This window comes from Puccinia triticina, chromosome 7A (assembly GCF_026914185.1).
Source record: "Puccinia triticina chromosome 7A, complete sequence".
NCBI lineage: Eukaryota > Fungi > Basidiomycota > Pucciniomycetes > Pucciniales > Pucciniaceae > Puccinia > Puccinia triticina.
Window position 1 is genome coordinate 7,014,211 of NC_070564.1, and position 26,515 is coordinate 7,040,725.

Sequence of the window (26,515 nt, forward strand, 5' to 3'; positions counted from 1 at the left end):
CACAGAGACGCAAACTGGGGGCACGATGGGTCTTTGCAAAGAAGACCAATAATGATGGGACCATCAAATTCAAGGCCAGATATGTAGCGAAAGGGTTTAACCAGAAAGAAGGCACTGACTATGCGCATACTTTTGCTCCCACGGCGACTTTTACGTCCATGAGAATCCACCTGACAATTGCGGCGCGGAACAATTGGCCCATATACAACTTCGATTTTGTGGCGGCTTATCTCAACGCGCCCATCGATGAAGAAGTCTGGGTGGAACCACCAGAAGGCCTAGACGTGCAATTGGGAGAAGCATGCCTGCTTCAACGCGCCTTATACGGAACCAAGCAAGCAGCACGCTGCTGGTGGAAGCACCTGAGCAAGACACTTGCCGACCTGGGTTATGTCTCAAGCTATTACGACTCCAGTGTATATACGCTCAGCAACGCGCAGGACAAATCGATCATTTGGGTCCATGTAGACGACGGCATTGTCACTGGATCTTCCGACAAAGCACTTAAACGCCTAGAAAATCAGTTGAAAGGAAGTCTTGAAATCAAATGGTCTGAGGGACTGACAAGCATGGTGGGAGTCAAGATCAGACAAACAGCGGACGGTTTTGAATTGACCCAACCAAATTTGATTGAGAAAATTCTGCGAGAACATTGGGACGGTGTGACTTCGCACAACACACCCCTTCCTGAAGGCTACACTGCGAATAGTGATGAATTGTGTGACGGCATCAATAGCAAGGGCTACCTCTCGACTATAGGAGGTTTAAGCTACGTTGCGGTTGGGACAAGACCAGATATAGCATTCAGCGTGAACTATCTGGCCCGTTTCTCGTCCCGTCCTTCAACACTCCACTGGAAGGGGCTTTGACATCTTCTAGGATATTTGGCGAACACGAAAGAAGTTTCCCTGCGAATCCACCCGAAAGATGATACTCCTCCGGTAGAATGTTTTGTTGACGCTAATTGGGGTGGACCAAGCTCCAGATCCACATATGGCGTAATCATCCGCTTATACGGCGCGCCGGTGATGTGGGTCTCGCGCAGATTAGTCACAGTGGCCAGCTCAACGTGTCAGGCAGAATATATGGCTTTGGGGCACGCAACCAGGCACGCGTTGTGGATCCGGAATTTGTTATTCGACATCATTGGCGGGAATTTTCAAGTTCGGATTCTATGCGATAATCAATCTGCCGTAAAGATCGGCTGTGAAGACGCGTCAAACAAACAGACGCATCATGTGGAACGTGATTTCTATGTAACCAACCAAGCACTTTTTGAACGGAAGACATCTCTCGAATGGATCCCCGGCAAGGAACAAGTTGCGGACATTCTCACTAAGGCTCTAGGGAAAACACTGCACGAAAAATGTGGAGCGGCTATTCAAGGTTTTACCTAAAGTTCTTTTGTTATTTTTTTTCTTTTCTTCGTTTACTTTCCTTTAATTTTTTATCTCTTGCTTTCTATGTTTTCTGTTTACTGGTGTCTTGTCGAGGGGGGGGATGTTGTGACATAGTCATTTTCCTCTCTATGATGTGAAATCTATCGATTCCTTGAGCTCTCCATCCAACACCTTTCTACCTATCCAGCTTATCTTTTGACTACCGTACTGACAGGTCAGGTTATTCAGCTGAAAAGATTCCGTAGTGCACCCGCTTCACAAATCAATATATATAATTTTTCCTGAATGTGTTCACGCTTAACAAGTTAATGTACATCAAACTACGCGAGACAAAAAAAGATAAAGCTGTAGAACAGCAAGGAACTCGAAACCAAAACCTTCAGCTGAAATCCAAACGCTTGGCGATTTTTCGAGTGCGATCATCCATTTCGACATCTTGGCCAGAATTCGCCACGACTGACTTTCGTTTTTTGGGTCCATTGCCATTCTTACTATCACCGCCGCCCGCTCCATGGTCTTGCGGTGCAATCTGTCTTGGAACTAATGCACCTTTAGGTTTTGGTAGGTTCTGCGGTTTAGTTGGATATGGAGTTGAATTGAAGTATTGATGCCGTAAAGCCTATGAGTCGCAATCATCCGGAAAGATACTCCGGAACTTATCAGCTATGACTCATTGAATTTAGTGTGTTTGGCAATTGTGTTTTTCAGTGTACACACCTGTCTAGAATTTATACGCTTCCGTGGGTCAAACTTTAAACAACATTCCAAGAAATCGATAGCATCGTCATTAGCTGCACTGAACAGCAGATCTAGTGGCTGCTTATACTGCTTAGGAAACTCGACGTAGTCTGCTAATCGTTTGTGACCCTAATTAGAAAAAAAAAATATAGAAGAGATTCAGACGGCAGGAAACCAACGACGCTGTGGAAAACCCAAAGAGAAGAAGGAGACGAGGAGAACAAACCGGCCAATCTTGATCAGTTGGTGTTCCAAGAGCTCGGAAGATTGTACTTAATTGATCAAAATCGTTTTCCCCCGCCAAGTAAGGAGTCCTTAACATCAACTCTGCAAATATACAGCCTACTGCCCATATATCTACTCCAGTTGAGTAAGCTCTAGCACCATACAGGAGTTCCGGCGGACGATACCAACTGAAGCAGAGGGAGGATGAACAAATCCATACTGGTTAGTAAACTCCAGAGTTGTCAAACGTGTCATTATCATGAGAAACAGACCGAGTCACTACTTGACATGTCATCCTTGTACCGGGATCAGCATACTCACGCGCCAAACCGAAATCGGCAATCTTGAGGGTCCCATCTGAAGCAATTAACAAGTTGTTAGGTTTCATGTCCTAAAAAAGTCAAACCGTCACTCAAAATCATCGAAGTAAAACTTAGTAGCTCATGGAGACATCACTCGTCTTACGCGGCTATGAACTGGTTGAAATGATTAAAGAAAAATATACAGTTCAGATAAAATAAAAAATTACCAACCCGATGTAAAACCCAATTTTGATGGCAAAAGTCCAGCCCTTGCATTGTCATCAACATCCAACTTTTGATATCTGAAGCTTGGAAAACCAATTCACGATCTTTGATGACTGCTTCCAAGTCGGTGTCTAGGAACTCTAGAACCAAGTTTAAGTTGGATTTCGATGAGAAAACATCCAAGAGCTGATCATGCAAGAAGCAAGGATTAGATTAGTCCATTAGGATCTGGTTCCCTCCAAGATTTGCATTCAGGTTATTTTCTGCACTGGGAAAAAGCAGAGCAAGGATTGGAACCACTGACACCAATAACATTAGGATGGCTTAATTCTTGTAGAAATTTAACCTCTCTGATAGCTGACATATCCAATCCATCTTTAAATTGACCGGCCTGTGCGATCAAGACAACGATTTGATTTAGTTTTCTTGACGCGTCATCGTGTTCAGTAGATGGGCCGGGGGAACAGCGATATGGAAAACACCAAAAGAAAATCGAACCTTGATCTTCTTGATAGCCACTTTTCTGTTGGATTTTTTCTGATGACCTTCGTAGACGCTGGCATAAGTACCTTCACCGATTTTCCGTTCCTTGGTATAGCTCTGCTGAATCCGCAGGTTCGCCAGCTCGGCTGCTTCCATGATTGCAACTTGGACTCGGGTGTACTGCCATCGGCCGTCGGAGCTGTCCAAGTCTGAAGAGATGGCCGTGTCAGATAGGAATGGGCGCCCCGAAGGAGTCCCCGGCCCATGGTCAAGTCCGCCCGCAATGGCCTGTTCAGGCCCCCGAAGCCCGGCCCGAAGCGGCATCTGCGCGCGATGATGGCGGCTGTGAACCTGTCGGCCACAAGGGCTGCCTGAAGGCTGTCACATCTGCTGACATCTTGTGGAATCCGCTCGAGCTGTCTGGGATGCTCGAGCGCAACCTCGCGCGCGCGAGCCGGCAATCTGCTGTGACATCCCCTCTGGCCTGTGCTGGAATGTTCTCCATCGCTCGAGAACATTCCCCCAGCGCCCGCTGCACGCTCGTGGGCCCGATTGTGGTCCTCCCTCCGCACGGCAGCCTGCGATGGATGGCAATGGAAGGAAATGGCACCTTCACCCGCTGGTGCAACCCAGCCAACTTAAAAAGCCTCCTCTCTCAAGCCACCACCCCCCCCTCCCATCCACCATCAACTTCCGCAGAACACATACCACATCCCCCAAACAACCCCTGATATCAAGCCCTAAGTAAACATGTCCAACAACAACAGCAACGGAAAAGGTTTGTCCATGTCTCTCTTCTGCCGAGTGGCCTTATCCTGCCCCCATTCCTGCCCCAGAACTATCCCTTTTCTTACTGAGCCCGTGCTTGTAATTTCCCAGCCGTCGGTATTGACCTTGGCACCACCTACTCTTGCGTCGGTGTATGGCAAAATGACCGGGTCGAGATCATTGCCAACGACCAAGGAAACCGAACCACTCCCTCCTACGTCGCCTTCACCGACTCTGAACGTCTTATCGGTGATGCCGCCAAGAACCAAGTTGCCATGAACCCCCACCATACCGTCTTTGATGCCAAGCGTCTGATAGGACGAAAATTTGAGGATGCCGAGGTCCAATCCGACATGGAGCGTAAGTATTCCTCGCCTTCACACGTCGATCACAGCAGAATGGCATTGACTCATCTCTGTCTTCCTCCGTTATAGACTGGCCATTCAAGGTCGTCCCCAAGGGCGGCAAGCCAGTCATCACTGTCGAATACCGGGGCGAACAGAAGGAATTCACCCCTGAAGAAATCTCATCCATGGTTCTCCTGAAGATGAAGGAAACCGCCGAGGCTTACCTGGGCACTACCGTCACAAATGCTGGTAAGTAGTGTTCCCCTCTTCCCCAATCTGGACCTTTGGCACCGTATCTAACCCTAACTTCTTTGCCCCCATCAGTCGTCACTGTTCCTGCCTACTTCAACGACTCTCAGCGACAGGCAACTAAGGACGCTGGACTAATCGCCGGCCTCAATGTGCTTCGGATCATCAACGAGCCCACCGCCGCTGCTATCGCCTATGGGCTCGACAAGAAGACCACTGGGGAGCGAAACGTTCTGATCTTCGATCTCGGAGGTGGTACTTTCGATGTCTCTCTGTTGACTATCGAAGAGGGTATCTTCGAAGTCAAGGCCACCGCTGGTGACACCCATCTGGGTGGAGAAGACTTTGACAACCGTCTTGTCAACCACTTCGTCTCCGAATTCAAGCGCAAAAACAAGAAAGGTTAGCAGCTCATTTTCACTCTCTACAGAGGCAGTCCAACTCGCTAACATCCTGCCTTCGTCTACAGACCTCTCAGGCAATGCTCGTGCTGTTCGTCGTCTACGTACTGCTTGCGAGCGTGCCAAACGGACTCTATCGTCTGCGGCCCAGACATCCATTGAGATCGACTCTCTCTTCGAAGGTATCGACTTCTACACCTCCTTGACCCGTGCTCGTTTCGAAGAGCTCTGCCAAGACCTTTTCCGAAAAACCATGGAACCCGTCGAAAAGGTCCTTCGGGATTCCAAGATCGACAAGGCCAACGTCCACGAGATTGTTCTCGTTGGTGGCTCCACCCGTATCCCCCGTGTTATCAAATTGGTCTCCGACTTTTTCAACGGGTAAGCGTCTCGCTTGAATCTTGCCGCCTCTTTTTGCTCGTTTTGACCATCCTCCCCCTTTTTTCGTTTCCAGCAAAGAGCCCAATAAGTCCATCAACCCCGATGAAGCTGTTGCTTACGGTGCGGCTGTCCAGGCTGCCATCTTGTCTGGCGACACTTCCGAGAAGACACAAGATCTTCTCCTTCTTGACGTCGCACCTCTCTCCATGGGTATCGAAACTGCCGGTGGTGTCTTCACCCCTCTCATCAAGCGAAACACCACTGTTCCCACCAAGAAGGGCGAGATCTTCTCGACCTACGCCGACAACCAGCCTGGTGTCTTGATTCAAGTCTACGAAGGAGAACGTGCCCGGACAAAGGACAACAACTTGTTGGGCAAATTCGAGCTCTCCGGCATTCCCCCAGCCCCCCGTGGTGTACCCCAGATCGAGGTCACATTCGATGTCGATGCCAATGGTATCTTGAATGTCTCCGCCGCCGACAAGACCACTGGAAAGTCTAACAAGATCACTATCACTAACGACAAGGTAAGACTGTCTTTTCATGTCCTTTCGTCCATTCGTGCACTAACCCTGCCCTTTTCTTCATCAGGGACGACTATCCAAGGAAGACATTGACCGAATGGTCAACGATGCCGAGAAGTACAAGGCCGAAGATGAGGCCGTTGCTGCCCGGATCACTTCCAAGAACGGACTGGAGTCCTACTCATACAACCTCCGAAATTCCATCGAGGGTGACCTCAAGGACAAGCTGGACGCCGATGACAAGGCCAAACTGGAGAAGGAAATCAACGAGACCATCAGCTGGCTCGATGCTTCCCAGGAAGCCTCCAAGGAAGAGTACGACGAGCGACAAAAAGCCCTGGAAGCTGTTGCCAACCCCATCATGGTAAGCTTCTCCCCATCTTCCCATCGGTGAATTCTCTGAGCTAACATGCCGATCCGTTCCTGAATCGCAGATGAAGGTGTACGGCGCTGCTGGTGGTGGCATGCCAGGAGGTGGCATGCCCGGTGGACCTGGCGGTTTCCCTGGTGCAGGCGCACCCGGACCTGGAGCCGACGAACCCTCTGTTGAAGAGGTCGACTAAACGACTGCCAATGTTTAATTAGTTTCTTTCTTCCCCCTTACCCCTAAAACCCAGATCTAGTCTGAGTTATATGCATCTACCCAAAAAACCGTGTCTTTCACTTCATGAGTTCGACTAAACGATTGCCAATGTTTAATTAGTTTCTTTCTTCCCCTTTACGCCTAAAATCCAGACCTATTCTCAGTTAAATGCATCTACCCAAAACCATGTCTTGAACAATTCTCCGGGGGATTTCCGGTAGATAATCCGGGCTATCTGGTAAGGCATCGCGGATCACACCAGACATCTGAGGCCCGAGGTTCTGAAACCTGGGGACATGGGCGGATATGAAGATGAGGGAAACTGGCGAATGGCCTGGTATTCCCAATATGAAAAGCAACTGGGGTAAAAACCCCCTAGAAGAGAGAGGACACCTCATACCGAGCTTAACGAAACCTCTCCGAGGAGGCGCGAAGCGTCTCCGAACTCGGCTTAGCACCTAACTTAACACAAGTCCCTGATGGAACTCAGGCTCAGGAGATGCGGAAGAACAAGGTCACAAAGTGATATTTCATGTATGTAAACAGGGAACTAGTTTATATACATGAATGGAAAAGGGGCCTAGGCAAGACCCTAGCGTAACCCAGTCCTGGGTTACAACACTCCCCCCCTCGCCTAGGAACTGGCCATGATCTTCGTCCTGAATTGTTCGAAAAGGTCCCTGCTTAGCACTTTGGTAAAAACATCAGCTAACTGGTCTTTGGTTGGTACCCATATTAGTTCTGTCTTCTTCTCATGTAACGCCTGGTTGGTGAGGTAAAACTCTCTGTCAACGTGCCTTACCCGTTTATTTGCGGAATCATCTACGGAAACTCTGATTGCAGATTGATTGTCGCAATGCATGAGGCCTGTAAAACTTTGTTTCAGAACATCCGTAAGTAGATGTCGAACCCAGAGTACTTGCCTTGTTCCTATACCTAGGGCCATATACTCGGCTTGGCAAGTTGATGCCGCAACAGTGGCAAAACGGCGAGAAGTCCATAGTACGGGGCAACCAAAAAATGTAACCAAGATCCCGTAAGTCGATTTGGCAAACTCCCCGCCCCACAAAGCGTCACAGAAACACTTCAGCGGTTTCGGCAAGGAGTCTGGAAAGAGATTAAGGTAAAGATCTTGAGAGTCAGCAACATAGGCGATCAGGTGTCGAACACCTTTCCAGTGATTTACTCCTGGGCTTGCAGAGAAACGTGCAAGGAGGTTAACTGCATGCGCCAGATCTGGTCGACTTCCCACCGCTAGGTAGTTGATACCCCCTATAATCGAGAGGAAATCAGTAGACTTGGAGGGGTCGCCATCAGGGTCAGTGACTAGTTCAAGGGAGGGGGGTAGGGGAGTCTTTGACACGAAAACTCTGTCCCAATGAGACTTAAGAATAGATTGTATGAGCTTTGGCTGTCGTAGTTGAAAACCCTGTTTACAGCGTTTGATCTTGAGTCCTACAATTGATTCGAGTCCGTTAGTCCATTTGATTTTTAGAAGGCCTTTCAAACCAGTCTCAAGCCTCTGTAGTAACTCGTTGGATGAGCCAGTGACGATGCCATCATCCACGTGTATCCATATGATTCCATGTTGTTCGCTATGTTTGATGGTATACAGGCTATTATCATACTGACTGGCTTCGAAACCTAGCTCCTTCAGCACCCCACGCAGGTGTAACCACCAGCAGCGTGCTGCTTGTTTTGTACCGTAGAGTGTCTTGTGTAACAAAAGAGCTTCTCCAGGCTTTACGTCCATGCCTTCAGGTGCTTCCACATAGACCTCTTCATCGATTGGCGCGTTCAGGTAAGCTGCAACAAAGTCGAAAGAATAGACTTTCCAATTGAACTTGGCTGCCAGTGTTAGTATCAGACGCATGGAGACAAAAGTGGCAGTGGGCGCGAAGGTAGCTAGATAGTCAAAACCAATGACTTGTGTGAAACCTTTTGCTACATACCGCGCTTTATATCTGATGGTTACTCCATTTTCATCTGTCTTTTCGGCAAACACCCATCGGCCCTTCAGTGGTTTCCGCCCAGCCGGCACAACTTTGACGGACCAGACTTTCATGACATTCAGGTTCTGGAGTTCTTCATTGATGGCGGCTTTCCAGGGGATCCACTCAGGTGATTGCTTTGCTTGTTTGAAAGTTTTCGGCACATTTGTTGCGAAGAATGTGCACTCCAACAACAATTGATCTACCATCAGTTCCTGTTTTTCAAAAACTAGATCATCAGTGAAGTTCCCCAGTTCCATTAGATTCACTATGTAAGAGACGTCAGATTTGTTTTGTACACGGGGAATCACAGGTGGTGACGGCAAGATAACTTTTGATGGGGACTGTGCTTCCGTATTTGCTGTTGTCTTTGCAGGCGGTTTGGTGGTTTGATCCAGAATCGACCTGGAAGGAGGCTTTGGTCCATGTAGAATCTTCAGCGCACGATTCTCCCATTCCACCAAACCAGACGCGATTAGCTGGTTCGTCCCATTGATTAAAAACACCCAGCCTTTTGAGTCATCGCAATGCGCAACAACCCGGCCTTCCAGCGCGCGCTCATCCAGCTTTTTTCTCTTCTCAGAGGGAACATGGAGAAAACCTTTTTCGCCGAAGACTTTTGACCTGTCGCATGATGGTCTAAAACCGTAGAAAGCCTCAAAAGGTGTTAGTGCACCACTTCTTTTGTTAGGAATTAGATTCAGCGTGTCACAAGCCCAGATGAAAGTGAAACCCCAGAAGGGTTTGCCCATACCGCTATCAATGAGGATAGTCCTTCCCATGTCGGCTACCGTTCTATTAAAACGTTCAATCACACCGTTTTGATAGTGATGATAAGGCAGGGCCCTTTCCGCCTTGATGCCCCGTTGCTTGAGGAAGTCAGCAAGAACCGTGCTGGAAAACTCGCCCCCATTATCTGTTCGCACAATCTTGACTTTTTCCAAGGTCTGTCGTTCCCACCTGGCGATCGTCTCCATCAACAGTGCTCCTGCTTGCTCCTTTTCAACCAGGACTTTGGCTTCACTGAATCCTGTAGCTAGATCACGAATTGTTAGTAGGAACTTTCCCTTGTTGAACGTCTCTACCTCAAAAGGTCCTATTATGTCAGCAGTGACAACCCCTAGCTTTGTTATATCTCTGTCGCTACTTATCAGCCTGTTCCTGTTGAGACTTTTGCTCCTGGCGCAGACGTCGCATTTGATGTCGCCTTTAGGGATCCATATTGGCAGGCCAGAGCAAAGTTTGTCGGACTCTCCGCAAACCGACGTGTCCAAATAGTCTGTGATAATAAAGAAGGACTTTCTCGTCTGAGCTGAGACTGTCAGTAGATACGATTTTGTCTTTTTCGGGCTCAACATCAAGCGGGGTCACGAAAACTTCTCGTCTCATTTTCACACACGTCTCAGTTGATACTGGACAGAAAGAAGGTTTGCATAATTGCATGACATTTCTTTTGGACATAGGGGACGGTGGCATATCAGACAAGGACGGGGAAGGAGAGCAGCGAATTGGTTTAGGAAATACCCATTGGTTCTGACTGGGTACAAAAGGACAATTGAAAACAAGAACGTGGTTTTTGGAATAGATTTTGTAGCAGTCCTGAGCGATATCGTACGCAAAGTATGCGTCAGCTTTCCTCAAAGCAGCTAGTGAAATCAGAGTGGAGCGTGCGATCTCACAATATAACACTCCGTGGATCGTCATGTTTTGGTTGTCAAGTCCTCTGAACGTGAGGTCACCTTTGCCCGTAATGAAAGTGGGATTGCCGGAGGTAGCGACTTTGAGGGGAATAGGGTTGCAAAACAAACGGAAATTAGACAAGAGTTGAAAATCACCGCACAAGTGGTGGGACGCACCTGAATCAACAATGGGCACATCATCTGATCCTCCCGCCATCACATGTCCGAAGTGGACATTGCCGTAGCCATCTGCTACGTCGCCGAGTTCGACCATCCTTGCGGAGGACGCAGTGGAGTTGTCCTCCGGAGGTTCCATGGTCGCCTCATTTGCAGAAGGGCGAGGCCGTTGAGAACCGTGGTAGGTTGAAGCAGGGTTGGTCCGTTGGCTGGGGCGGTAATAGTCTGCAGGGCGAGAGGCAGGAGGTTGATTCCTGATTGATTGGAAGCGTTGGTATCCGTTGTTCAGGTGGACTGTGTTGTTGTGTTGCGGGTAGACGCCGTTGAAACCGGGTGGAGTGATGATCGGGTAGAAAGACTGAAAACCTGGAGGATAGTTGTTTGCAGGTGTTGGTCTTGGTTCCCGGAAGGCCGTTGCTTGTCTGGCGGTTCGATTGTTTGGTCTCGGACGGGAAGGGCAGTCGCGAAGCATGTGGTCCGGGGAGCGGCAATGCCAACATAGTCCAGCTTGAATCACCATGAAATCGTGAACATCTGGGATGTTGTCCGGATGAAAGTTGGCAAATTGATTGAAACCGGGCCACATTTCGGTTGCACAGGGAGGATGAGTTGGCAAGTTGGGATGTTGTTGATCAGGCGGGGCAGGTGTCGCGGTGGCGGCATTCATTGAGAGAGTCGGAGTGTTTTGCGTTCTTCCTCTCCTGGCATCCTGAATTCGTTGTTGCCGGCGTATCTGGTCAATGAGCCGCACCATTTCAGTGAACGTCATCGGCGGGTCTTCCGGTGTTGAGTCTTGGAGGTCGATCTCTAGACGGTGATCAAATTCTGCTTGGAGCTCGGGCTCAGCAGACAGTCCATTTTGAAGTGCCAGGCCTGCCCAGTGATTGCGGGTGAAAGGCATCTGCATTGCGGTCATCTCGTCGAAAATGTCGCTAATGTGGGCAGTGATGGCCGCTGTGGAGACATGTTCGGAGGCTTCGAAATTGACCAAACGTCTGTAGAGATCGACATGAGCCGCGCGACTGACGGAATTGAAACGCATTGATAGATCAGTGTACATCATGTGAGCTGTGGCTAATCTGGTGAGGTTGCGATGAAGGGAACGGTTGATGGAATTCAGAAGGAGGGCCCGTCCGACACGTTCGTGGTAAACGTTGCCTGTTGGGTTTCAATAGAAATTGGTCACGTTGACAGCGTCACGCATGCGCTTGTTGATGAAGTCTTGCCACGCTCCATAGTTTGACCCATCGGCCAAGAGTCTGTCAGCGTCGCGGAAACCATGCGTGATCGATCCGATAACGCCTGAGGCCACTCTGTCTAGATCGGCATCAACGAGGTCCCGTCTGGATGGTCGTCGTGTGGCTTGTCTTGGTGGTGGTGGATCGGCTGGGTCTGCCTCGCCTCCGACAGGGGTCTGATGCGGTGGTGGTTCTCTGTCTTGGCGGAAGTTAGCGGGGGTGGTCGTGGAGGTGGAGCCGACAGGGTGTGCCGGGGAGGATTGAGCGGGGTCGGACATGGTGGGGAAAACAGAGGAGTAACTGGGTAAAGAAAAAAAGGAAAAAGTTGGAGAGGGGGAAAGATATCGGTCGAGGGAGAGTTTTTTATTTTTTATTTTATTTTTTTTTATTATTGAGGTGTAGAATGAAAGGAGTCGATGATAGAAGTGATAGATAGTGGGGAAGGAAAAACAAGATGAAAACGATGAGGATGTGTAGATAGGGAAGAGTTATGGGGTGTGTCGGCGGTGAGGTGGAGTTGAGGAAAAAAATGGTAGAGTGTCAAGTCGTTGGTTGGTCTCTCTGCCTACACGCCTGTTCAGCCCCAAAAACCCAGCATCCCAGATATGGATATACTTCAGAGTGCGACTCGTCAGCAGCTTAATCAGCAGAGTTAGGTTCAAAAGAGTCTTGAGGATCCGATCAAAATTTAGAGTTGGTACGAGATATGGATAGAGATGGACAGATAGGAAAGAAAAAATTCTGGTCGATTATGCCCTACGCTAGGCTACCATTGATGACTATGAGAGTGGAAAGAGGATACGACAATAGAGAGAACAATATATGCCCTACACTAGGCTATAGAGAGAAATCGAGAGAGAAACGAGAAATTTTTAGGCGCTCATAACCTGATGGAACTCAGGCTCAGGAGATGCGGAAGAACAAGGTCACAAAGTGATATTTCATGTATGTAAACAGGGAACTAGTTTATATACATGAATGGAAAAGGGGCCTAGGCAAGACCCTAGCGTAACCCAGTCCTGGGTTACAACAGTCCCCCCTGGTGGGAGGCTCGCTGTGGCTGGCCACGAAGCGGCCCCTCCCGCAGGGAGGGACTTGCGCGTAATGTCAAAATTTTGGCTGGGAAAGAAATCACAATTGGCTGGAGGGAAAATATTAAGCCTCAGCCAGCCTCCCCCTCAGGTCCTGTGGACCTGCCCCAGAGCCAAAAGATACTTCTGGACCTCAGCTTTCATTTGGCACCAGTCTCATCTCCTCAATCCAAACAATTTGCACTGTACTGATGGTTTAAAAATAAAAATAAAAAACATGAAGAAATGTAAACTAAGGATGCGCAACCATCATGCCTGGTGGATCCTGGATTTGCAAACCCGCAGATCCTACACATGTAGTGTTGCATTTTGTTGCAGAAAGGAAATTCAATTGTGCATATTATCAGAAAATCCAAAAATGGATCTTCAGAGCAATGTAATATCCTTCAGGATTCCTCTGACCTTCAAAACGGATTCCTTCAATCAGTTTTGGGTCTTTTTGCTCAAATTTTTGGGTGAGGGTGCGCATCAGCACTGCCAATGAATCTGTTGATTCAGTTTTTTTTGTACATGTTTTTCTGATTTTTAAATAATTATTTAGTGATTTTGGTTGAATATCCTTCCTTTCCCTGCCAGACTTCAGACATTAGGCGTAAACCTCTCCTGCGGAGAGCCCTCCGGGCGAGGTCCCCCGGACCCTCCGTTTGAGAGGCTTAGTTAAGCTAGGCTTAGCACTAAAGTCACATTCTTTGCCTGAGGCTGACAGGCTTTTGCGCAGAAAATCACGTATTTTGTATTTACATCTCTATTCCCTCTCCCTCTCAACTTCCAATTCAAAGCCCCATATACCAGGTTATAGCCCTCAATCTGAGCTGTCCTGTACATATTTTTTCAAGTAAAACCATCAAAAACTGGCTGCTCAGTGGCCATTCTGGTGGGGGCTATTCCTGAGCAATGCAAAGAAGCCATATCCAAAGGTTGAGGTAGGACACACTCTCATGGTTTTTTCCAGTATTGGATTAATATGGGCAGGTCTCTTGAGTGCATAAGCAAGGAGTCCCACAGGGTTTCATGTATGATGTCAAACCTTACTTTCATGTGTTTAGGCCAGACTGGCTATGCGGTTTACATCAGGCCGGATAGGATCCCAGGTGGAATCTCTACATCATTTTTTTTTCAGTGGATGGTGGTAGGTGTTGTTTTGGACACATGAGATTATGTAGAAACAAAGGCTGATTCTAATGGTACTGGAGGCTGTGAAAAAATCAGAGGGGTATGCGGTGACATGGGGGTTAGAAGGATTTTTTCAACATTTGGCTGGGCAGCCTCAAGCCAAATGTTGGACATTAGGCACAAGTCCCTCCTGCAAGCGGAAGGGTGCTTGCGCCCTGCAAGCACAGGGAGGGACTTGTATTGAGTTCAACCTCATATGTGCTTAACAAAGCCTCTCTGAGGAGGCACAAAGCGTCTCCAAAGGCTGAGCCAGATGGGTCAGGCCAAGGGGGACACCAATCTGTCTGCGCTGTCAAACTCAGTGCAGACAGGGTTGGTGCCCACCTGCAGCAACCACACGGTTCAGCCCACGCAAATCCAAACTGGGATTTGAGTGGTGGGGTATAACATTGGGGATGGCAAATCAGGCAGGCCTGCCCAAACCCGGTGTTGTGATTCATATTGACAAGCATGACAGAATTTCTTCTTGGCAATAGTGCGGGCGGGAATGCACATGCGGCTGAGTGCAGTGTGAATTTGGTGACATAGGCACTGAGGATGATGTCAGAGAAGCTTACTGAAAGTCGCATGTACAGAAAGCATGGATCAGACAACGTCATTTGATTGGATAGCCGGTCATTTGCTTGGATGGCCGGTCATTTGATTGGATGACCGGTCACCAGGTCATTTGATTGGATCTGATTGGATCACCGGTCACCAATGCCATTGGCGGCATTGTGTTAATTACTGAGGGGTGTATGTATGTCCATACATATAGGGTGTTTTTTTCTTTAGCTAAGCCTTGTGGGACTTGCTGCAACACTGGGTAATTACGTTACCCTACTTTATCCACGTTACCTCAGTAACCTAGTGGTTTCAGTGAACGCCAGGCTACGTTACTGCTATCAGTAATTCTCTATTTCTTGCGGCACCCATAACGTAATTGAACCGTTTTTTTTTGCCTCCCAACACAGATAACGTAGTGATTTTTTCCCAGGATAATGTGTTATCTCCGTGAAGCAGATGCTGTACGGCGCTCTTCCCCTGGATAATGCGTTATCACATTGAAACATGTAATGTACAGTGCTCCACCCCTGGATAATGTGATATCACATTATCCAGGGATGAAACAGCCCTAATATGGCAAGATTTTTTCTAAACATGGGAGCTCTTGCGCTGTCAATAGATTATTCTCAGCAGCTTTGGATGTTTGTAGCAGTCGCCGCGGGAGCCTACTCCCCTCAACCATGTTGCACTGCGTTAGTAGCCTGATGTGGCTTTGCGAGGATGTCCCTTTGACTGGGGAATTCGCGGAGGCCGGGAAGGCATTGAAGGCGATCCTCCCCTCAAAATAATAATAATACATTGCTTTTAATTACGTTATCCGTTATATTACTAGTAATTCCATTTTTTCCTTGACTTCAGTAATGCAATGGTGGGAAAAAAATCTCCGCCCGCCCACAGGTTAACGTAATTTAACCAAAAAATAAGTGCAAACAGATAATTATAACATAAAAATTCTCAATTACGGATAACTGTAATGATAATGCAAAAAAAATTGTTACGTTACCGTTATGCTACCATTACTGGTAGCGTAACTACCCAGTGTTTCTTGCTGGCTACCTAAAGATTTACTGCAACAAGGGTGGATGCTCTTAGTGTTAGCGCAATTGTGGGCATCTGCGCTAATGCTACACTAAAAGCTAGAATAGTTTTCACCCTGTGCGTGTAGCCTTAGTGCGGATGCACGCCGAGCGTAACAAAGCCCGCGGCACCACCAAGCTGTAGGTGCAAGCGGGGCTTACAACTAACACTGAGATTCTTGCATGAGAGAATCTCAAAAGGAAGCATGGGAATTCTTTCTCTTTGATTATAAAATCAGGTTTCCATTTTCTCCCATCCATATTCTATCCCAGCTGAGCGCCAGCATCTTGGCTACAATCCTACATAGGTAGCCACCCCCCAAGTGTTTTAATTTATTTTCTATCTTTTTTGGAAATTAGTGATTTCTTGAAGACTGGTCCAACTTTTAAAGTTTTATCTCCCACCTAAATTAAATCTTAATTAAAAACACCCCTCCCTTGCCAGTAAACGGCCAAGTATCTCAAACTTTGAATATTCTTTGGGGACAAGGGCGATGGAATCCCAAAATTCTGAACAGACAGTTGGATTCAGAAAAATACAAGCTTCCATTTTTTAAGACAAAAAATGAACTTGTCAAAAACTGTGGTCTGCAGGTGGTGATTACATCAGCCACCACCAAAACATCCAGATTCTCTCAGGCCAAAATGCCTGATAATTCATAAGTCCTCTCCCTGCGGGAGAGATCTCGATGCTATGCATCTCTCCCAGGCCAAATGAGTCCCCCCCGGCCGCTTCGGGGACGAGGGCTTAGATATGTTTGGATGCGCGCGATTGCGCCAACGCTATGCTAAAAAATAGCACATTTGTGCTGCGCTACACTACGCTAACAGATATGGTTAGTGTAGCTGACTGACTGTTGATAGCAGTGCGGAGCCGAGACATCAATAAGCAGTCAAGCCCGGATAAACATTCTTGAAGAAGGCGGAAGCGGACATTTCAACACCGTGACCAACCTTTATTTCTACAGCGCTTCAGGTAAGGATACATAGTCATTTGGTACATGGGTACACGGCGGGGGTGCTTCCTGGCCCGCCGGTTTGTGGAGACGACGGGATCACTGGATACGTGAAACCCACGTGGAATTCACTGCTCCCCCCGTCGTCTCCACCCTCCCGTGGAAAATGCGTGGAGACGACGGGAAAGCCCGTCGTCTCCACCCGCCTGGGATTTCCACGTCAAGAATGACAAGGATTCCACGGCCGCCTGTGGGATTGCAGTGGAGCCCACAAGCACACAACATGCAGGGGCAGCCGTGGATTCCTCGTTGTTCTCAACAACGGGGAACCCACGGCTGGCCCTGAATTGCCGGTGGAACCGACAAGAATGCAGCTCACCGGGAGATTAGGGCTAATTTGATGATAACCGCCGCGGCTCAAACTTCCGGTCCGGCTTGATTAATCTGGATGACCCAGGGCAACAAGGGACTTGTGCCAGCGAGCCCGAGGCCCCTGTCGCTGCTGAGCCAACCGCCGACCCCCAACCTGCAGAAGTATGTTTTGTTTCCCCCCACCCCCCCCCCCGCATCTGTTGGGTCCAATCAGACTGCACGCTGATGTTGCCTGCCCAGGACGCTGCTCCTGCATCCCCTCAAGCGCCCGCCGTCGAGGCTGTCGAAGCCTCACCGGCCAAGGCCGCTGCTGCTCCCGCGGAGACACCAGAGGAGGCGAAAGTTGAGAAGAAGGAAAAGTCCCCCAAAGTCAGCCGATCCATCTTCCTCTCTCTCTCTCTCCCAGAGCTGTCCACTCATCTCTTCATGCTTCTTTTGGTGCAGGACTTGGCCAAGCTGGCCCAACGGTTCAGCGGCCGCTTGTTCGGCGCTGTCGGCGAGAAGAAGAAAGAGCCCACAAAGAAGCCCGAGCCCACACAGGAAGAAGAGGCCGAATCGGCAGCCCCCGCTGAGGTAAGCACACTATCCCCCTCTGCCAGAGTCGCTGTTGCTGAGCAGCTTTCTTCCGCACCATCAGCCCGTGCCCGTCTCCGACGCCGCCCCACAGATTCCTGCCCACACTACGCCCGAGGTCTCGCAGGCGGCCACCGAGCCCGCCCCTGTGATCGCAGCCGCCGCATGATCCTTCCCTCTGCCTTCGATGCTTCTCTCTTCCCTTCCTGCCCCGGTTTCCCGCTTTACTCAACTAGGTCTTCATCGCGATAGAGACCAAGCTCTTGGAAAAAAAGCCGAGCTTCTCAAACAACGCTGCTTTCAGAGCAGCTCTGCACGACAAGATCGGCCAGGAGGTTGTCCAAGGGTTACTTGGCCTCTGAGCCACCTCTCGTCCCAAGCACTCTTTGTCTGACGAATACGACAGCAATCATCGGACGACAAGCAAGAATAGCAGAAGACAGACGCCAAGCACGCCGGAGATTGTGCTGGGTACTCCCACCCGCGGTCATCATTGCGGTGTCAACTGGTTGATCGTCGCGCTCACTGATGTCTCTTCAGGAGTCTGGTGGACTAGTGGTGATTGTCGAGATTTGGCAATGATTGCCTTATTTTCTTGGCTCTATTTTTATTCTCTCTCCTGTTGTAAAATAGGATCTATTGTTGTTTTTCTTTTTTAAATCCATGGAATGCAGCATATGCTACCCTGTACTCCAGATGAATATGAATTGCTGCAAAACAATCCAGTTTTTATAGCTGGTGTCCGGATTGCCTGTTGTGGGCTCGACCCGCCCGTGGGTATCACGGCGAATCCACGGGGAGTCCACGGTTGAAGGACCCGTGATCCATCCGTGGGCCCGACCTTCACGTCGTGATCACAGGGAATCCACGGGGATTCCACGCGGTGCCGAAATCTGCCGTGGAATCCACGGGTGATCCTCCCGGTGGTGATCCCGTGATTCCCTGGACCGAAAGCCGCTGGTCCGACCTCGCGCGCGGCTACCACGTGGAGTCCTCGTGGAATCCGCGTGATTTCCCCGTGGATGGACTCCCCGGGTGTACTGCACCGCTCTAGCCTCTGTGGCCAAATTGAGGTACCTAGTACCGCACCCGGCACCGCCTGCGGGGTACCACAGGTACCACCCGTGCTATTTTTGGGTGTGGAAGCTTCCTGCTTGCCCCATCCAGCTTGTTGCTGTCCTTTGCGACGAGCTGGAAGGCAAACAAGCCAGTGTTCGCCGGGGGGGGACTCATTCAGAGATAACCATTGAAAGTCCCTGTTTGATGTTTCATCGCACTGCATTGACGCAGCGGTTTAAAAATCATTCTTATCGTCCGCGTATGTTCACTTCACCCAGCGACGCAGAACCTTTCGCAAGAGATTACCTAAAAACCACTTGCTTCGTATCTCTTCTTTCAAAACCGTGTATAAGGTGGCGTTGTATGTTTTACCAAATGTGGGAGGGCACTCATGGGTCCCCAGACTCGCCAGAGCACATGGCGATGAACTTATATCAGCAGATGGATTGGTTCATGAATCTGGAGGGCAAAAATAAATAAGTGGAACAGGCCGCGCCACCTGAATAATTCGACCTCAGCTAAGTCCTTCGATCAAAGGCGCGGGAGGAGGGAATGTCGCTCTGTAGGGGGGGACGCCGTCTCATAGGGACCCTTCATATCCTTCGGAGGTCGCTTGCCCGGGGACTTGAAGTTTGCTATCAGTGCAGGTAGGCGCGGGCGATCCAATATGTCGGATTGTCCCGGATACCTGATTTAACTGTCCAGGCGGCCAAGCCCATAGCCACCTGGCGGGGCTGGCTCCCAGAAGTTACCATTTGAATGCCTCTCCATTATTTGTAATAACTGTATTCATTGCAGCCAGCCATATAAAAGTGCTTTAGGGGATGCTTTTGCCATAACGGATGTAAAGCTACTCATGGTGAAATAGCATAAAGGAAAGATATCTGTACATGAGGCATAGGCCAGGAGGATGAAAAAAAACAAGTCGCAATAATCAGGATTGATTTAGTTTTGCTTGTTAGGGTTGGGGTTTCCTGGAGGCGTATTAGGGTTCGGAGATGTGATGGCAGTACGGATTTGAAATGTGCCTGTTAAGGACAACAAAACTCAAGTTACAATCCGATTGAAACGCGAAATGAAAAAGGCAGTGTAGGTGAGGGAAGGAATCCGAATAAGATCTTGTATAGGACTCACATTGGGGTATAGCTATTTCGACGGAGACTATCGATTGAATGCCTAGATTCATCAAAGCACCTCTGATGACTGCCGAAGGAAAGATCACCATCTATGATGAAGCAAAACACATTAGTCGCAGTACGCCAAAGAGATCTCTGAATCGGTTTTTGAGCATTCACCTTTCTACAAATCTCATCCATTTCCGATTCGTATCCTTTCGGAACACTGACCCGTAAAAATGCACGATAAGAATGGTCTTGAATCACGTAAATTCCTCGATGGTTTGTCCTAAGGTTGTCTACTTGCTTATTGTACATCGCTGTCCAACTGAGATTCAAATCAACACAAAAAAGACGTCATGCGGTACTTTGAGCTCGAAATATTCTAGAAAAGGTTAGTCACGTTGGTTACATACATGTCTTTACATATAAATTTGATAACTTCAAGGGGGTCTGGTGTAGCTTTTGAAAAACGGGGTTTATCTCTGGATAATCTATATTACAATGAGATCGAGAAATGAGGTCAACATCCTATTCATAGAAGCTAGGCAAAAAATAAAATAAGAAACCTTTCAGCTAATGACCATCCAACTTTGTAGCCAGCTGCATCCATACGAATTCGATGAGCTTCGTCAAGATCATTTTTCTGATTTTTGGCGATCCGAGCTGGTTCTTCTTCCTTGACGGCTGTTCCACCAAGTTGTAATCTTTTCCGCTCCTGATAGGCCCTTTTCGCATCTGATGAAGTTTGTAACGCATGTGAAGCTGATTCGGAGATCGAATGAATCATCTATGGTTAAATAGTGGAGGGATCGGGTAAAGAGACGATCTTAAGGTTCATGTTATTTTACTTAGTCCGTCTACAGATACCAGTCTGAATTTCGAAATCCGAATGGAATGGTGATGACTGACTGACTGACTTCATTGAGGAAATAATCATTCAGGTGAGCATCTACTTGACTCGGAGGACGGTGGAGGTTGATTGTAGCTGATGGTGCCATCTGGAATGAAAGGTAACCAATTCTCGATCGATTTCAGCCCGCCTGATCGCTTAATCGTGGTGATTCGTGATTCTTTCTATGAGGTACGATATGTGGAATCCAGTGCCACCCGGTGATAATTCCCCTCGAAATTGTTGATGTCGATTGGTGGAGAAGACTGGAAAGACTGGAACAACATGTCTGCCTTCAGCCTCTGTCACTTTCCTGTCACCATTGACCAATCGCATGCGGGTGTCGGCCCCCTTTCAGACTCCGTGACATGGAGCTCTTCCTGACCTGTCACACGTTATCCATTCTCCTTGCCGAAGCCACGTCAAGGCAAACCTAGACAAACTGAAGCGCTCCGCCCGAAAACCAGAAAATGGCAGACGACAAATCAAAGCAAGACACCGAATCAGAAGCTCCTTCCCCAGCTAGATTGCGTTCCGAAGCTCGAAAGGCGAAAATTCTCGCAAGAGGAAATGATCGACTGGCCAAGATTACCGGAGCAATGAAAAGTAGCCAAATCTACCCTCATTCAGAAGCCGGTAAGTTGACGAAGTGGTTTTAAAAATATAAAAGAAAAGAAAATCGCAGGGAAAGCTGATGATACATCTGAATATCTTAACCCGGAAAAAATTCCCCTCGTCCATCAGAAAAGGTCTCAACTGAACCACCAGACGTGGATATCTCCAAGTTGGATTCAACCGATCGGCCACCGAACTCTTCAAATGCGGGAACCAAGCCACCTTCATCATCAACCAGTTCAATTTCTACAAGCCAGAAAATGAACGTACCTGAGCAGCCGACAAGGCAACTTCGTTCAGATCCATCTCTAGATCGCCTATCGATGAATTCCTCAATTCCCCCCAATGCAGCCGATCCGATGCTCCAAATGATCAAGGCGATGGGACTCGAGATGCCCAACTCAGGCGGCTTACCTTCCGACCAGATGTTTGGCACAGAAGCTGCGCCCAACCCGATGATGCAACAAGCGTCTGCCGGCCTGAGTGGGATGCAAATGGGCAACCAGGCACCAAGAGAGAAGACGTGGGTCGATCGGATCTTCCCCTTACTCAATCTACTCACAGTCATCGGTCTCGTCGTCTCAGCTGTGCTATGGTGGAATCCTTTGTCGAACTACTGGAGAGTCCTTCAAGGCTCCAGCCCGATTGCTGAGGACTCGAACATCGATCTGAAAGCTGAATGGGAGGCTCTCTATCCCTCTGGCTCGACCCCTGCGGTCCGTCAAGCTCTTGGGCCAGCACCAGTGTTTTGGATGTTTGTGACGATTGAATTAGCCCTCCAGGCCACCAGATGGATGTTCAATTGGGTAGGACCGTTTATCTGAACCCCACTATTCCTCATGTAGCTCATTTGAAATCCTGCGGGCTTTTTTTGTAGGGTTCTGCATCGTCACCTGGTTTGCTCGATACCCTTATAATGTCACTGCCGATGCCCTACTCTACTCTCGCCTCGACTGCTATGAAATACTTTGCCATCACTAGTAGCTTGATCGACGACCTTTGCCTCTTAATCTTTGGGGTCGGCTGTGCGGTCCTTTGGCTAGAATGGAAAGATTTATCCGATCACAGTCTTTTTAGTTTATTCCAACCGAACTGAAGCATTTGTACTCATACACATCCTTCTTTCTCTGTGCACGTTCACCTCATCGAAAAATATATCCAATACAAATTCGTCATCAACTGGTTATTCTACGCCAGCTGATACAGCACCAATCAAACACCACATTGCAATCCGTGAATTTATCTCACACCGAAAGTTGCAACATTGGAGAGACGAAAGAACAAAATTTCGGCAAAATCAAGAGGTAGTGGTTCAGATTGGCTGCAAGACCATCCCTTCAGATTGGTTGTTCTTTGAAGTCCTTCTTATCTAGCCCAATCAATTAAATTTCTGAGTAAATCAGTCTGACAAGATTGGGGCCCGATCCTTCCGGAAAGCTCCAACAGCTCTCCAAATTAGAAAGCATAGTCTAAAAATAGCAGAATTCTATGTAAGCGCAGAGTAAAAACATTTCACAATTCAGATGCTCGATCTCCGGCGCCACCAGGAAAACCAATACGACTCTATCTGAGTCTATTACAGCTGCGTGGGTTTGTGAACCACAACCGTCTCGAGCTTGGATCCAAATGTTTGAGACTTGACGACAGTCAAAGCTGGCCAAGAGACTCGCAGGAAATGGGAGGAAGCTCCCGGGAACGCCTACAAAAATGTAAAATGTTTGGACATATCATGGCCTGAACATGAGGGACTGACATAAATATTTCCATAAATAAATAAATATGTAGTCGACACTGACATTTGTTCAGATATGGGAGGATATGGGTTCTCTTGCCCAAAGGCTGAGATGTGCAGCTCATGTGCTCCTTGTGTAAGAAAACAGAATGACTGCCCCCAGGACTCCAGAGCTCAATTAAAGATGATGTCATTCATTTGCGCGCTTGTACATGTTCCGGATCGTGACTCATGCACATCCGGCAAGAATTTTGGTTGGTGCCCAATTTCAAGACCATTGCGCACCTTCTGATTGGTTGGACCCCCCCAAAAAAGGACACTGTCGACGGTCTGCCTTCGTTTTCTTTGACCACTGTTCTCTCTCCGTGGTCTGTGGGGTACATCGTCCGTGGTTCCCGTTTTGGGCCTGTTGATTTATGTAAATATGTACCCCACACCGACGCCGATTGTGGGGTAATGTTGCTAGTGTTGATTACGCAGGTCAGCTGTCGATGATGCTCATGCGATTCATAAGGCTGTTCCGATACAAACAAATCTGCTTATGTGAGCCTCTCTTGTTTCATACATTCATCTATTTAAATCATCTGCCCATGCCCACCACTACTCACAGCACACCCAGCTTGTCCCAACCTCAGCAATCTCATCATCCATTCTCCCTGTTTATCCATCCATCCGTAGTCAACCTTTTCCGTCTCAACTAGAACTCCTGTTGCGTCTTAGCATCTAGTCATGTCCAAAGTTATTGTCGTGGGAGGTGGCTTGAGTGGTTTGTCTGCTGCCCACACACTCTACGATCGAGGTGCCAACGTATTGGTGCTTGACAAAAACCCATTGTCAGTCGAACCCATCCAGACTTGCTGTCCTAACTTGTTGCCGGACTTGTGCTGACTACAATCCTCTCTCTGGGTTACTATTGATGTGACAGCTTCGGAGTCAGTAATCTTATTTCGCCCATCATACTAATATTCAACCCCTGGATGACTGACTACCAAGCCCAATCTTTGTCTTGAACCAGGGCAATTCCACCAAAGCCACCTCCGGTATCAATGGGGCCGGCACCAACGCCCAGGCCGAGCTGGGAATCCCAGACTCGGCAAAAGTGTTCTTCGAAGATACTAAAAAAAGTGCCCGAGACCTTGCAAGAGACGATCTCATCAAGGTCTTGACCGGGAAATCAGCCGAGGCAGTGAACTGGTTACAAGACAAATTTTCGTTAGATCTCTCCAAGGTTTCCCGACTTGGTGGCCATTCGTTTGAGCGTACCCATCGGGGTGGAGCTCAATTTCCTGGCATGACTATGTGAGCGAATATACCTGGGCTACTTCATCCAGGTTTTTCAAAAGCAAGAGCTGAATCGAGATTCTCCACAATAGCACTTACGCCCAAATGGAGGCCTTGGAAGATCTAGCGGATAACGACCCTAATCGTGTTCAGATCATCAAGAAAGCTAAAGTAACCAAACTTCTGAAAGAAAACGGAGCGGTCATTGGAGTCGAATATGAGTTCGACGGCAAAACTTACACTGAGAATGGGCCAGTCATTCTCGCAACTGGGTAGGAGTCACGCCCGTTGTTACAGGATACAGAAATCCTTTGCTCATTCATCTTTTTGCCCCATCGCCTTAGTGGGTACGCTGCCGACTTCTCCCCAGACGGGCTGCTCGCAAAGCACCGCCCCGATTTGCTCAAACTTCCGACCACCAACGGAGATCATTGCACGGGCGATGGCCAAAAGATGGCACTTGCCATAGGTAGTGCCGGGATCGACTGGGAAAAGGTTCAAGTCCACCCTACTGGATTAGTCGATCCTAATGAACCCGACGCCAAGGTCAAGTTTTTGGCTGCCGAGGCTCTGCGTGGCGTCGGTGGAATTCTTTTGGACCGAGAAGGAAATCGTTTTGTCGACGAGCTGGGGCACCGTGATTACGTTACGGGTAAGATGTGGGAAAACAACAAGGTGCGTTCCAATAATCCTCCCGTTTTTTGAGATTCAATCTAACGATTCATCGCTTTAGTTTCCAATACGTCTTGTACTCAACAAGGAATCGTCGGACGAAATATTATGGCATTGTAAGTTTCCATTTTTAGCCATGAGCGATGCTTTGCACTATTCTTACATTCCACGAGATGTTGTTCAGGTAAGCACTATGTTGGAAGAGGTCTCATGAAGCGCTTCGAAACCGGAAGTGAACTCGCCAAAGAGATGGGGCTCCCGGAGTCGAAACTCAAAAGTACCTTTGATGATTACGTTCAAATTGGACAAGGAAAAAAGGCCGACCCATACAAGAAGAGTGAGTCATCCTTTGCTGGCTCTGATATATGCCTTCGCTTGCTGACTTGATCGCCGAAATAGAATTCTTTCACAATTACAACTTTAGCATGCAGCAGGGACCATTCTTTGTAGCTTCGATGACCCCCGTCCTGCACTACAGCATGGGTGAGCTTTTGGCAACTCGATCTCTATCATGCGCGCATGCATCACGATTCAGCTGTTAACTTTCATTTCACCTTCTTCAGGGGGTGTGGAAATCAATGAGAAGTCTCAGGTTCTCGACACGAATAAGAAGCCCATTCCAGGCCTCTATGCGTCAGGAGAAATTGCTGGTGGAGTTCATGGAGCCAATCGATTGGGAGGGTCATCTCTTCTGGGATGTGTCGTTTTTGGGCGAGTAGCGGCGGACTCGGCATCCTCTTACTTGCTGCATTCGTTGGCTACCGGCTCTGGGCCAGCTGCCCGCTTGGGTCAAATTCAAAACCACTTGAAAACGACGATCGAAATCAACCCGCAGAGCAAAAACGTCCAGCTCACGTTTAACTGGGATGATGCTAATGGTCAGTTCAGCTCAACTGGGAGCGGGGGCTCAACCGTCTCGGGATCCGCCGCTTCACAAAGTGCACCCCCGCAGCAAACACCCAATCAGGCAGGACCCAACGGTCCTGGCGCGGGCAAGACCATTGAAGACAAAGGGCCGTTGAAACAGTATACGTTGGACGAAGTTGCAAAGCACAAAACGAAAGATGACGTCTGGGTAGTTGTTAACGGGGAGGTGTTGGACGTCACCAAATTTAAAGCGTAAGTCTTTCCTGTGGATTGGCGTGACATATTCGTGTATCTTACAAGACATATATACTGTTTATATGCACTAGTGACCATCCTGGTGGAGAGAAAGCCATCATGCTATATGCTGGTCGCGATGCCACAGAGGAGTTCAACAGTGAGTAACCCCACTGTCCACCATTCTGATGCATTTTCTCTCTTGTGCTCAGGAAACTAACGTCCTTCCCCTCCAGTGTTGCACGATCCCAAAGTTGTAAAGAAATACGCGCCCGACTCAATCATTGGGACACTCAAAGAATAGATTTAGAGAAACAAGCAGTCAGCCAGTATTCTTTCTGGGGCTAGTTTTCTCCTCTTGTCTCGTTATTCCTCCATCCCCTTCTTTCCTGTTATATGTAAATTGTTGTTGTATGTACAGTATCTTCTGATCAGTGTTGAAAGAGTGATTTGCAGTTGATTGAAAATAATCAAACTGATTAGGTCTAACTTGGAAATGTTGCACCAAGCTCCACCTAACTTAGCTAATTACTGTTGTAACCCAGCACCA

General features: G+C 48.4%; 6 protein-coding genes across 6 annotated transcripts; 4 read left to right on the plus strand and 2 right to left on the minus strand.

Annotated features, from left to right (window-relative positions):
* Window positions 1–1,779: 1,779 nt before the first annotated feature.
* On the minus strand, window positions 1,780–3,697 carry PtA15_7A778 (uncharacterized protein; the record flags this gene model as incomplete). The annotated part of the gene is made up of 7 exons (XM_053171420.1): window positions 1,780–2,019; window positions 2,118–2,267; window positions 2,365–2,551; window positions 2,636–2,754; window positions 2,897–3,076; window positions 3,195–3,281; window positions 3,389–3,697. 7 exons carry the CDS (start codon window positions 3,695–3,697, stop codon window positions 1,780–1,782), a joined length of 1,272 nt encoding a protein of 423 aa, XP_053022604.1.
* Window positions 3,698–4,123: 426 nt separating this feature from the next.
* On the plus strand, window positions 4,124–6,606 carry PtA15_7A779 (uncharacterized protein; the record flags this gene model as incomplete). Its single annotated transcript, XM_053171421.1, has 8 exons — window positions 4,124–4,151; window positions 4,253–4,501; window positions 4,576–4,737; window positions 4,813–5,139; window positions 5,207–5,519; window positions 5,593–6,046; window positions 6,111–6,407; window positions 6,478–6,606. The coding sequence occupies 8 exons, from the start codon at window positions 4,124–4,126 to the stop codon at window positions 6,604–6,606; spliced, it is 1,959 nt and encodes a 652-aa protein (XP_053022605.1).
* Window positions 6,607–17,150: 10,544 nt separating this feature from the next.
* Window positions 17,151–17,667, plus strand: PtA15_7A780 (uncharacterized protein; the record flags this gene model as incomplete). Its single annotated transcript, XM_053171423.1, has 3 exons — window positions 17,151–17,294; window positions 17,370–17,498; window positions 17,563–17,667. The coding sequence occupies 3 exons, from the start codon at window positions 17,151–17,153 to the stop codon at window positions 17,665–17,667; spliced, it is 378 nt and encodes a 125-aa protein (XP_053022606.1).
* Window positions 17,668–19,502: 1,835 nt separating this feature from the next.
* PtA15_7A781 (uncharacterized protein) lies at window positions 19,503–20,462 on the minus strand (the record flags this gene model as incomplete). The annotated part of the gene is made up of 5 exons (XM_053171424.1): window positions 19,503–19,585; window positions 19,692–19,782; window positions 19,853–20,000; window positions 20,089–20,166; window positions 20,242–20,462. 5 exons carry the CDS (start codon window positions 20,460–20,462, stop codon window positions 19,503–19,505), a joined length of 621 nt encoding a protein of 206 aa, XP_053022607.1.
* A 572-nt stretch (window positions 20,463–21,034) lies between these two features.
* On the plus strand, window positions 21,035–22,275 carry PtA15_7A782 (uncharacterized protein; the record flags this gene model as incomplete). Its single annotated transcript, XM_053171425.1, has 3 exons — window positions 21,035–21,200; window positions 21,309–21,985; window positions 22,057–22,275. 3 exons carry the CDS (start codon window positions 21,035–21,037, stop codon window positions 22,273–22,275), a joined length of 1,062 nt encoding a protein of 353 aa, XP_053022608.1.
* A 1,365-nt stretch (window positions 22,276–23,640) lies between these two features.
* Window positions 23,641–26,269, plus strand: PtA15_7A783 (uncharacterized protein; the record flags this gene model as incomplete). The annotated part of the gene is made up of 11 exons (XM_053171426.1): window positions 23,641–23,744; window positions 23,837–23,843; window positions 23,927–24,210; window positions 24,285–24,464; window positions 24,537–24,867; window positions 24,926–24,980; window positions 25,049–25,201; window positions 25,264–25,347; window positions 25,428–25,983; window positions 26,058–26,125; window positions 26,202–26,269. The coding sequence occupies 11 exons, from the start codon at window positions 23,641–23,643 to the stop codon at window positions 26,267–26,269; spliced, it is 1,890 nt and encodes a 629-aa protein (XP_053022609.1).
* Window positions 26,270–26,515: the final 246 nt, after the last annotated feature.